General features: G+C 44.7%; 2 protein-coding genes across 7 annotated transcripts; one reads left to right on the top strand and one right to left on the bottom strand.

Annotated features, from left to right (window-relative positions):
* Positions 1-2496: 2496 nt before the first annotated feature.
* On the top strand, positions 2497-3318 carry LOC123085546 (salt stress-induced hydrophobic peptide ESI3). The gene is made up of 2 exons (XM_044507203.1): positions 2497-2765; positions 2864-3318. Exons 1-2 carry the CDS (start codon positions 2685-2687, stop codon positions 2945-2947), a joined length of 165 nt encoding a protein of 54 aa, XP_044363138.1. The 5' UTR covers positions 2497-2684; the 3' UTR covers positions 2948-3318.
* Positions 3319-4458: 1140 nt separating this feature from the next.
* On the bottom strand, positions 4459-9879 carry LOC123085545 (serine/arginine repetitive matrix protein 1). Of its 6 annotated transcripts, none has more exons than XR_006439816.1 (5): positions 8753-9858; positions 8514-8630; positions 7320-7498; positions 5137-6998; positions 4459-4701 (listed from the first exon to the last, which is right to left on the bottom strand). XR_006439816.1 is itself a non-coding variant. In XM_044507201.1 (5 exons), exons 1-4 carry the CDS (start codon positions 9690-9692, stop codon positions 7488-7490), a joined length of 669 nt encoding a protein of 222 aa, XP_044363136.1. In that variant the 5' UTR covers positions 9693-9879; the 3' UTR covers positions 4459-4701; positions 5137-7487. The 6 variants fall into 6 exon arrangements, 2 of the variants coding, with proteins under 2 accessions (XP_044363136.1, XP_044363135.1); XR_006439819.1 differs by having other exon boundaries at positions 5137-6201; positions 6355-7498; positions 8753-9856; XR_006439817.1 differs by having other exon boundaries at positions 5137-7498; positions 8753-8854; positions 9630-9856.
* Positions 9880-10264: the final 385 nt, after the last annotated feature.

The following is a 10264-nucleotide window of genomic DNA, read 5'->3' as shown; positions in this document are numbered from 1 at the left end:
TGGTTGTTGCTAGCATCATATAGGTTTCTCACCTAGTTGCACATCTAGAAAACCTATTTGTTGCTAAACCTAATTTGTTAAGAAACGCTAAAAATTGGTAGTTGCCTATTCACCCCCTCTAGTCAACCATATTGATCCTTTTAAATTTCAATTATGAAAACCTAATTGTCGTAATTGAAAATGAAATATATTGTGTGTTTGATATGAAATTTCAATTTTATTACTAAATGGATTAAAAATAATGGGCCAATTATCATGATTTTTGATTTTTTTTCTATTGTAGACGGTTACTAAGAAAACGCCATGGCGATGATCTCAGACAACCCACACAGTTTCTAGAAAGTAGGAGTGTCGGGTCAATGAACAATCACACACGACTTCCTCCAGACAACTGTTTTCGTTAGGCCACCTTGCACGGATGTTTCCACATAAAAAGTGTGTGTGATGGACAGCCTATGCCACAAAGTTTCTTCTAGGCACCGTGCGTGATGCATTCAATAACACAAACAATAAAATTATAAATATCGTCTGTGATGGCAACGCTATCACACACGATGTGATGCGGAAAATTGTGTGTGTTGTACATACAATGGAAACACTTGTTTGTGATTCACTGTGTGGGATGCTAAGAACATCTCACACGATTAGGCCTGCATAATTGTTTGCGATGGCTCACCCGACCGCACACGAGATCTTTTGCCCCCCCCCCCCGTGTGTGACCGGAGGAACTATCGTCGATGATTTCTGAGTCGTGTTGGATGAACCCCCCCCCCCCTAATCGCACACAGAGACAAGGCGTCAGTTTAAAACTCTGTCACGAAAAGGGGGGAATCATTTGTATAGGACCCGCCTGCACTAGTGGAAGTGGGTGCCATCAGGGTTGCAACAACCGTGGTGCTCTAGCACATCTCGCCGCAGCAGTCACCGTTCACGGTGCCGTCGGTGCTGCGCTGCAGCTGGAACGAAGCATCACGCTTCAAAGAAGCATCTCCAGTTTTCGTCGGGGGAGCTATGACAGACCGTCGGTGCTGCTTTGGAGCACCGTCGTGCAAGTGTTGGAACTACAATGAAGCATCGTCGGCTTCCGCGGGTGCTGCGATGGGCCGCCGATGTTGCGATGGAGCACCGCCATGCTGGCGTCGCGGTAGCATCGCCGGAGCCGCGACGACCCGTCATGCTGCGATGGAGCATCGTCGCGCTGTTGTTCTTTTTTTTCGAGAGTACGCCAATAGCGTACCATATTTTTATAGAAGGCGGAGAGTATAATTACAAGAAGCCAACCACCAATGCGAACATTATAGGTTGGCACCCGCGCAACACCAATAACCGCTAGACTACTCTCTCACGAAAGGATCTAATCCTCCAGCTCCAATGCCTGCAAGCTTCCATTCTTTGATCTCGGCTAACACCATTTGAACTAACTCTTGTGGGGTCCTTTGCTGGTGGATTCTATTGAAGACTCTCGCGTTTCTTTATTTCCACAACACCCAAGTAGTGGCTAAGATGAAGGAGTCGAATCCACGAAGAACTTTCCTCGAGAATCTTCCTCTTTGCCGCAGCCACCAATCTGTGAACTTCTCATCCGTGTTTGGCACCTGCACATTAACCTGTAGAGCATCAAAGCATCGATGCCAGACCTCCCTGGCATAGGCACAATGGGCAAGAATGTGATCCACACAATCGATCTCCTGAAGACATGTGAAGTAGGAGGAAGGCTCATCTTGGAGACCATGACGCGCGCGTCTATCACTTGTCCACAACCTATACTGCACCATGAGCCAGGCAAAGATCTTGCAGCGTAATTGTTGCCAAATGCCCTACTCCGTCGATGAAGGGGTGCGGCTCCTGCTTGTGTTGGCCGATCCAACGACCGCGAGGGGAAGGATCCGGCGGCTCGCAACCCGACTGGTTTTTCAGGAAATCAGCCTGTTGATCCATAGCAGCTGTCATTTCAAATAGTTTTATAGCTTTTTTTTAGAAAAACAGTCTTGCTAAATTTTAGTCAACTGAGACTTAGTTATGCCTTGATCGATGCTATATTCATGGGATGTTATTTTAAGATCCGTGTAAAAGAAATAAGTTATTTTTCCTGCATGTTATACCGCACCTTTAAAATAATTGCTCTGTGGCGGACAATCCAAATTGAACGTCTAGTACCACACGGAGCACACAAGGACGAACCCACCACAGCTGTGGTGGCTGCAAAAGCAACCGCTCCAGCTAGGAAAACTTTGGAAACACCCCAAACGGGGCCTTGCCGACATGCATAGATATTTCTTTTTCTCACGGCAGTGCCGACATGCATGGATACAACGAGTCGGGGACAAAAAGGACAGGCACAGCGCATCGGACAAGAACACGCCACCAGCAAACAGAGATTTTTAAGAGGGAGGAGGTTAATCCAATCTTCAGAGCTACAGCGCCCCATATTCGCACGCGTCTCAAGAAGATGCTACGTGGAGTGCAGGTGGCCAAACCACCTGCCAGCCCGGGGACACGTACACCACCTCCACATCAAAGTATCAAACCACACCAGTTACTAAAAACACCCAAGTCTTGTCTATATAAATGGACGTGTACTACATGATCTGGCAATCCAAATCATCCAATCCAGTCGCCTCTTTCAGAAGGGAAAGCAGAGAGAAAGAAAGGAGCTAGAAGGCCTCGAGTGAAGTGAGCAAGCCATGGGCTCGGCAACAGTCCTGGAGGTGATCCTCGCCATCATCCTGCCTCCCGTCGGCGTCTTCCTGCGCTACAAACTCGGCGTAAGTGGTTACTTTTTCTACTGTGTACGGGCTTCGCTGTGCCTTATTTTACTCCCGTATCTGATCTGGTTATTACTGGTGTGGATGTGTCGATTCAGGTGGAGTTCTGGATCTGTCTCTTGCTGACCATACTGGGGTACATACCGGGGATCATCTACGCGGTGTACGTGCTGGTAGTTTAAGCAACAGCCTCTGCTGCAGGGTCCAGGCTTGGACGAGCGAGTCGCTGTGCAAGAGCAACTGATGCTGTCTGTGTTAAGATAGCATGTCTTTGTGTATGCTTGTATGTATTGAATATTGCGGATTTCATTTATTTGGGGAGCTCGGTATTGTCGATCCTGTGATGTCACGAGTGTACGTAGCTCGGGGACTTTAGGGCATTCGTCGGCTGTAGTGTTTGTGATCTTAAATTTAAAGTATTGGATGTCCAAATGATCTTTCGGAAGCAATCGAAGTTGGAGGTCAGTATTGTTTTTTTTAACACAGTACAGACGCAAGCGCTCGTATAAATAAATGAATTGAACAAATGATTAAGGTCATTTTTAAGGATGAAGCTCATTTCTCCCTCGTACGTTTGTGTTTGGATATGAAATCCAATCGGCTCCTCAAAATTCAATTGTTTCGACAATACGAGCTCCCCCAAATCTAACTCATATGTGAGAAGAAATATGATTGTTCAGACTATCCGTCATTATTATCTATGACGCGCGGTCCAAACACAAAAGGCCAACCTTATGACGCACCCTTCCATTTTCCTGCCGGACCGTCCCCTTCCAGCTTGGTTTCTCAACGTAGTGGGCCATTTCTCGTTGGAGCCCTCTCCTTTAAAATTTAATGAAGCCCACCTCAGCTTCACCATGGCACACTCTCTCTTTCACACCGTACTTCCCCATGAATCGCCAAGCAGGAGTCCTTCGCCAACAGCCCTAATCCCCTCTCCACATGTTCAGATCGATCCACCACCTCTATCAAGGGAGGGTGGGTGAGCCTACGCCACCCATGACACTCTCAAGCTAAGAAGGCAGATCCAATGTCTTCTTAGCCATTGACACATTATAACATACAATTAAATGTCGCGTATTACCAAAAAATAAAAAATATGATGTTCGTTGTTGGACATGCAACTGATATGTCACCTCGTCGGTTATTAATTCTTGAAGTAACAAACCAATGCATTTACTCTTCTATCCCAACCAATAAATTGCATAACTTGATGAAAAAATATGAACTGCTCGCTCATGCAATTTGCTGCAAAACCATCTCTAATACAATTTATCAATTTTTTAAAGTAAGAAAATTATTCCACTAAGACGGCCATAACGTAACAGACCAATCCCAGCCCCCAGTCTGTTCACTCTCAACCCTCATTCTTATAAAAAAATCAGCTAACTCGTGTTCAAAAGGAGACAGTGGTCAACGCCATCATGATAGGCCAGTAGCAAGGGACAAGTGCGACAACCACCTTCAGTTGTTATTCATTGCAAGCCTATATAAAATTTTCTAGATAAAAGGATAATGCTACCTAAACATGCATTCAATAAAAAATGAATTACATATCACAATGTAAAATATTTGACGACTTAAAGCAAATAAATACTATTCTTCGTTGTATTCTTTTCTATTTTAGCAAGCAACAAAAGTGAGTACATGAGTCATCTACATAAATGCTTCAATAAAGTAGGCAGTAGCAACAAAAATAAAGCAAACTTCTTACTGGGCTGTCAATTCATCCAAATAAGTTTACATGGACCATCGTAATGCAAGACAGATAAACTCAACATAAAAACAACAACGCTCGAAGATATTATGTACATGACCAAATGTATGACCCAGGATTAGTGTTGCTCGAAGACCACTTTCCTTCTCATCCTGATCAAGAACTTCAGCTTTGTTTTCACATGATCTCTTTATATAGTACGTCAAGGCACTTGGTTCTCTACAAACATACAATTTGAATTAGATATCACCATACATGTAAAAAGGTAATGGGAGATAACTATTCCATTATTTAAAACAAATAAAGGTCAACAGCTATGCTGCTAGAACAGTACTACTAATCCTTACATCTAAGGGGAAAAGGCACATCAGAAAAATATAGTTTATCTATGGTATTCAGAGCTAAAATTAGTAAATCATCTTGGAACATCAGAAAAAAATATAGTTTATCTACTCCAGGAATCATCTTGAACCAAATCAACAGATGGATGTAGGATATGCCACAGTTAGGAGCAATAAACAACTGTCGAAGCAACATGACATCAAGCAGGATAAGCCGTAGTTGCAAGATAGTATAACAGCAGATGGAGAAAGTACATGAAAGAAGAGATCATGCATGGAGACTTGGTAGAGAGGTCGTCAAAATGGAACCCACCTTTGACATCAGTGGCCATGCATAGCAAGATGTTGTGTGCGGTGCAATTTGTGCTTTGCAAGTAAAATGGCGACACCCTTGACATCAGTGGCCACATTGCCCAACCTCAGAGGTGGCCGGAAGGGGCTGTTGCAGCAACACACACCAGCAGCAAGCCGAGGCAACCTGGGAGGCGGAGACTGCGACAATGACTTGCTAACCACACGACAGCCTACTAAGCATAAATCCCCTTCTCGTCATAAGTTGTAGCCGTGACCGAAGACGACCTCGCAACATGCCCCTCGCTCCTATGCCTCAAATCGCGTACCAGCGAGAGAGCGTACAGGTGCAGAGAAGCCCTTGCGAAAATACTTTTTAGTTAGAAGGCTGGATGCTGATGAACATTGATTTTAGAACTGTAAACATATCCAATTAAGACACTAGTACAACAAGATGTCAGATAATCTTGGCATCAATGCCGATGTTCGTCCACCTAGCTCCATTATCTTACTGTCAGAGCATGGGACTAATTCATTTATGACCAAGCAAAAATATCTACCGTACAAGAGCCTTGCGAGAAATATAGAACAAATATTGAGATTCCTGCAATTTGATGCTCACTTTGGCAACAAACACTTAAAAGCGGATCATTAACATAAAGGTGAAGCAGAATTATGAATTACTAACCATTACTTGATGACCTGTCTACACAATTGAGAGATTCTGTACGTAGTATTATGCTTATTCATATGAGAATACCACAAAGATGGACATGTACTTTCCTGCTCCTAAACCATGAACCTAAAGGTTGTGATTTGCTTCTCTTCCTACCTTTGTCCTGTCAGGAACCCAACATTACTTATAATCCTTTTTCAGGCCGTTAAAATAAAGAATCAAAAGAAAGTCTGAAAGACTTCACACAAATAAAATGGCATATGTAATGAAACACATCCGGTGAAAAAATTGTTCTCATTGGAAGCACATCAATATAAAATGAAAAGTATCAATCAACTTATAAGTTGTAAGTGGACTAAGGTGCAGAACTTAATCGTTTGTCATCCTTTGTCGTCTACTTTGATGCCCAATCTGTATGACAAAAAAAACTAAATCAATTGTTCAGTCCATATATATAAAAAGAACCCCTGAGGTGTATCATATTTGTCAATCGTAGTTGCACAATGCGGCAGAACACTTATACGAAAGCAAAAAAATGCAGAGTAGAATTATCAGAAGTCTCACAGAGTATTTATTGTTGCCATTGCACACACACAGTGGATCTTGTTATTCCACCTGCAGTTAAACAAACAAATACTTGCTTGCGAAGATTGCGGAAAAACTTGTTATGTGGGCACGTTCTATTGTAACATGGATTAATAATCGAACATCACTAAAAAATACATATGCATGTGATATTGGCATAGTTTATCAGAAAATTTTAATGTGCAAATTAGCAAACACCTTCTGTGCATAGTAGCATCAAGAGGTGAAAAACAAGTGAACTGTAGCATCATGGAACCACTGAATCAAAGAGGATACTTAGAATGCAAACATTTTGGAGATGAGAACTCAATTAACCTTCTATCTGGCACCAGCTTCGCATGATCAACTTCATGGAGAAAAATAACTTCTACGTAGCACTGTGCTACCCTCTCAAGTTCTCACGCTCTTGTAGATGCATGTAATCCAAAATTCAGAGGACGATAGTGGAGGCCTGATTACATACTGTGGCAGCTGGTGCGGACAGGAACCAAGGCAGCAGCTCACGTCCTCCCTCCTCCATTTTTGAAGCATGTCTTATCAGTACTGCAAGCATGGCCATGCCAAGAAATTGAGAGAATGGGAGCTCACTCCCTCAAGTCGCAACTTCCCTCCAAGACATGTAGCTTTCATAAATAATAATAGACATGAACAACGATGCTTAGAGGCCATCAAAATTATTAGGAAATAACAACTTGTACTACACATACGTGTAATTAAATACTCCTCCAAGTAAATCAGATAGACTAAGAAAGTAATGCTCACATAAAGTAGAATTCTGAAGCGAACCGTGGTCAAGTAAAATATGTCAGACAGACCTCAGATTTTATGCAAACCAATTACGAAGTTCAGTAACAAAAAAGTTCCCATTAGAGACCAGGACGTTTAATTCATGGTTGAAGTCCAGATTAATTTGCTGGGAAGGACCGGGAGGATGGGAGGCTGACCTTGCAGGTGGGCATCGAGTACGACATCGTGGACATGGAGGTTGAAGGCGTGGAAACACTCTTCCTGCCCAGCGGCGGGGACGTCGTCGCCAAAGCGGCGACGGACGGAGTCCAGGAGGCGCCACGCCTCGATCACGCTCGTCATTTTACGCATTATGATACTCCCCATTATGACCAGTCTTATTAGGAAAAAGAAGAACTCAGCAGCAGATTTTGGTGGGTTACAGATTGTAACGGTGCAGAATAATCAAATGTGGATAAGAATTGCTACAGTTGCATAGCAAATTGATCTCAATTTATATGTGTACTTTTGTATGTAGGCACACAATTGTACCACGGTTGGGCAGACTTTAGACATCGGTGAATCAAATATGTTCACTTGCAAAAAGAAATGCAAACATATGAACGAGATCCAAGCATGTATTTCGGCATGTACAAGCAGAATTGCTGTGCAGGCTCCCCCAAATCTTGGAGCCCCCTTTTTTCTTGAATAGTAGTAATTAGTATGTCTAGTTGAAGAATTAATGAGCAATAAAAAATACGAAGTAATGAAGCTTAGACATTAAGAAATAAAATTACTTGTTGAGAAATATCTCATGTTAGGTATAGTATCTCCACCTCACGTGTCTCTTTTATAACTTACTTAAAACTCACAATCCAACACCTCAACGAACAAATTAATTGCATAAACCTAACTCTTGGTCTTGTCTCTGTCCTGAATATGGTGAAGAAGACATAAATTGCTCTAATTTACCGAAAAAGGCTTTCGCCTCACTTTATATATAAAGCACCGATCATCAAGCACCCAGTACAAATACACGCCACCGCAACACCATGATGCTGGGAGGATGGAACATTCCGTCTCCTTGTGCCACTTCTGCATGCTTAGAAGGATGGGAGGATGGAACATTCCGTCTCCTTGTGCCACTTCTACATGCTAGAAGGATGGCACATTTTAACGGTTTCAAGACTTGCTTCTTGGTAGGTTATAATTTGTTGAGGAAAAATATGCTACCGTGATGACTAAAAAATGTTCAATCGTTTTTTTGTTCAGGTTCTAAGTTTTAGTGTCAATGGGCCCCCCGATTTCTCAGTTACAGCCCTAATAATATTGTGCCACACTCTGGTGACCATTAACAAAATAAGCAACACAAAAACTCGGAGAGATATCAGTGTTCCTCCCAACACACATACCTTCATCATTGCTCAGCTTGACATCAGCAACCTTTAGCTCATCCTCATGCAACTCAGAAGTTGCAGCACCGCCAGCAGCTGTTCGCTTTCTAAGACGTCCCAGGTTCTTTGTGGAAACTATCAAGCAGTAATCGGGTGTAAACACAAACAGTGAGTTAGTTAATGTATCGAACATGAACAGGGTTTCGCGCCTGAGGCGACGATGGTACGAAATGAGAAATGTGAACTTCTAATCAGACCTTCCTTGGTGGAATCACATGGGGGCGCGTTGAAATCATCTGCCGCGCATCCCTCCGCAATTTCTCCTTTCGGTGGTTGCTGCGTTGCTGACTTCACATCATCTGTAAAATAAAATTGCAAAAAAAGTGATAATCCGAACGAAATTTCGCATCTGACACAGTGATCAACACTGCAACTGACCGAAGAAGTGTTAGCCCACAAAAAAAGCAAAGAAAAATCCAGCTCACAAGGTTGGGGGGCAATTTGTTTCGGATCGGGAAAAATACCAATCGATGCGCTCTCGAAAACGAAATTGACCGGTACGCGCGTATGCATGGCAAATGCCGGTCATTTGCAACCCCGACCAAACGAGTACCTCGAAAGCTCGCCTAAACTTCCAACCAACAGCCTACAGCTACGTGCCAAACCTCAAGCTAAAATCGCCTGGACGCCCGATCTAAACCGAAATGCAGGAGAAATAAAAAGCAAGAGTTCACGCACAGGCGCCCCGTATCACGAACCGTCGCTGAGTTCGATGAACTGGACGCCGGCGGCGCGCTCGCCCCGCGGCGGCGGAGCGGCGGCGGCGGCGCCGCCTCCCCGCCGCACTCTCCCCGTCCCGCGCCTCCCGCCTCTCATCGGCGCCGATCGGCCGGGGTTCGCGGCCGCGCCGGCGTGTGGGGCTTTCCTCCCGGGTTTGAAACGACGTCGGCTAGGAGGACTACCGGAATGTGTGTTGCGAATGGGGTGGGGGCGTGGGTTTAGTAGCTCGCGCGCGGGTTGGGGTGGAGGCGCTCGAGCACGGCTGTGGTGGCGCCGTACGCATCGTCGCCAGCGGTTGGCGGACGGATCTGAGCATGCCTCACGGGGATCCGGCGGCAAAGGGAGGTAGCGCACGGATCTGGGTTGACGTTGGCGATCTTGAGGGCCGGCTCCATGGCGTCGACGTTGGGCTTGCATATGATGGGGATCCTGGGCGGGTCCTTGACGCTGCCTGACCCAGCGAAGTGGTCGGCGATGTCGAAGATCTCGGGTGCCTGGTCGCACGGCAGCAGCAGGCACGGCGGGTTCAGAGTCTCGAAGCAGATCATCCTCTTGAAGCAGTCTCGAAGCAGACCTCGCTCGAGTCCGCACAGTTTGCCCTTTTTTTTATGGCTGGTTAATTTTTGCCGGTTTATGCTCCGTGGTTTATTTTCGATCCTATCAGTTAATAACGACGGGAGTTTGGGCGTGTGCGGGACTCGGTCGTGGGGTTTTTCTTGGTTTTTCGCGGCTGAGGAGGAGGTGAGAGGAAGTATCAAAGAAGTACCAAAAAAGATCGGGTAAGATGGGACGAAAATAAAACCCAGAACGCGACCTACCAACTGAGACATTAAGAGTAGAGAGATGAGCACCTCCGAGAGACTGAGCCGGCATATTATCTTGAGATTTTACGAAGTCATCGTAGGCGCCTCGTAGTCGACGGGAACGTCTTCTCTCACTGAAAGCGTATCGCCGAAATTCCTGAAATAAATCCAGAATAAATGCGAGCA

The sequence above is a fragment of the Triticum aestivum genome, chromosome 4A, assembly GCF_018294505.1.
Source record: "Triticum aestivum cultivar Chinese Spring chromosome 4A, IWGSC CS RefSeq v2.1, whole genome shotgun sequence".
NCBI classification, from domain to species: domain Eukaryota; kingdom Viridiplantae; phylum Streptophyta; class Magnoliopsida; order Poales; family Poaceae; genus Triticum; species Triticum aestivum.
Note: the sequence above shows the minus strand (reverse complement) of the source record. Positions and strands in the feature narration are given on the sequence as shown.

Coding starts and splice junctions, on each gene's coding strand:
- LOC123085546 (XM_044507203.1), top strand. CDS start 2,685: ATGGGCTCGGCAACAGTCCTGGAGGTGATCCTCGCCATCATCCTGCCT. Junction 2,766..2,863: donor TCCTGCGCTACAAACTCGGC/GTAAGTGGTTAC, acceptor GTGTCGATTCAG/GTGGAGTTCTGGATCTGTCT.
- LOC123085545 (XM_044507200.1), bottom strand. CDS start 9,692: ATGCAAGCCCAACGTCGACGCCATGGAGCCGGCCCTCAAGATCGCCAA. Junction 8,855..9,253: donor GTTCATCGAACTCAGCGACG/GTTCGTGATACG, acceptor TTTATTTTACAG/ATGATGTGAAGTCAGCAACG. Junction 8,631..8,752: donor ATGTGATTCCACCAAGGAAG/GTCTGATTAGAA, acceptor ACTGCTTGATAG/TTTCCACAAAGAACCTGGGA.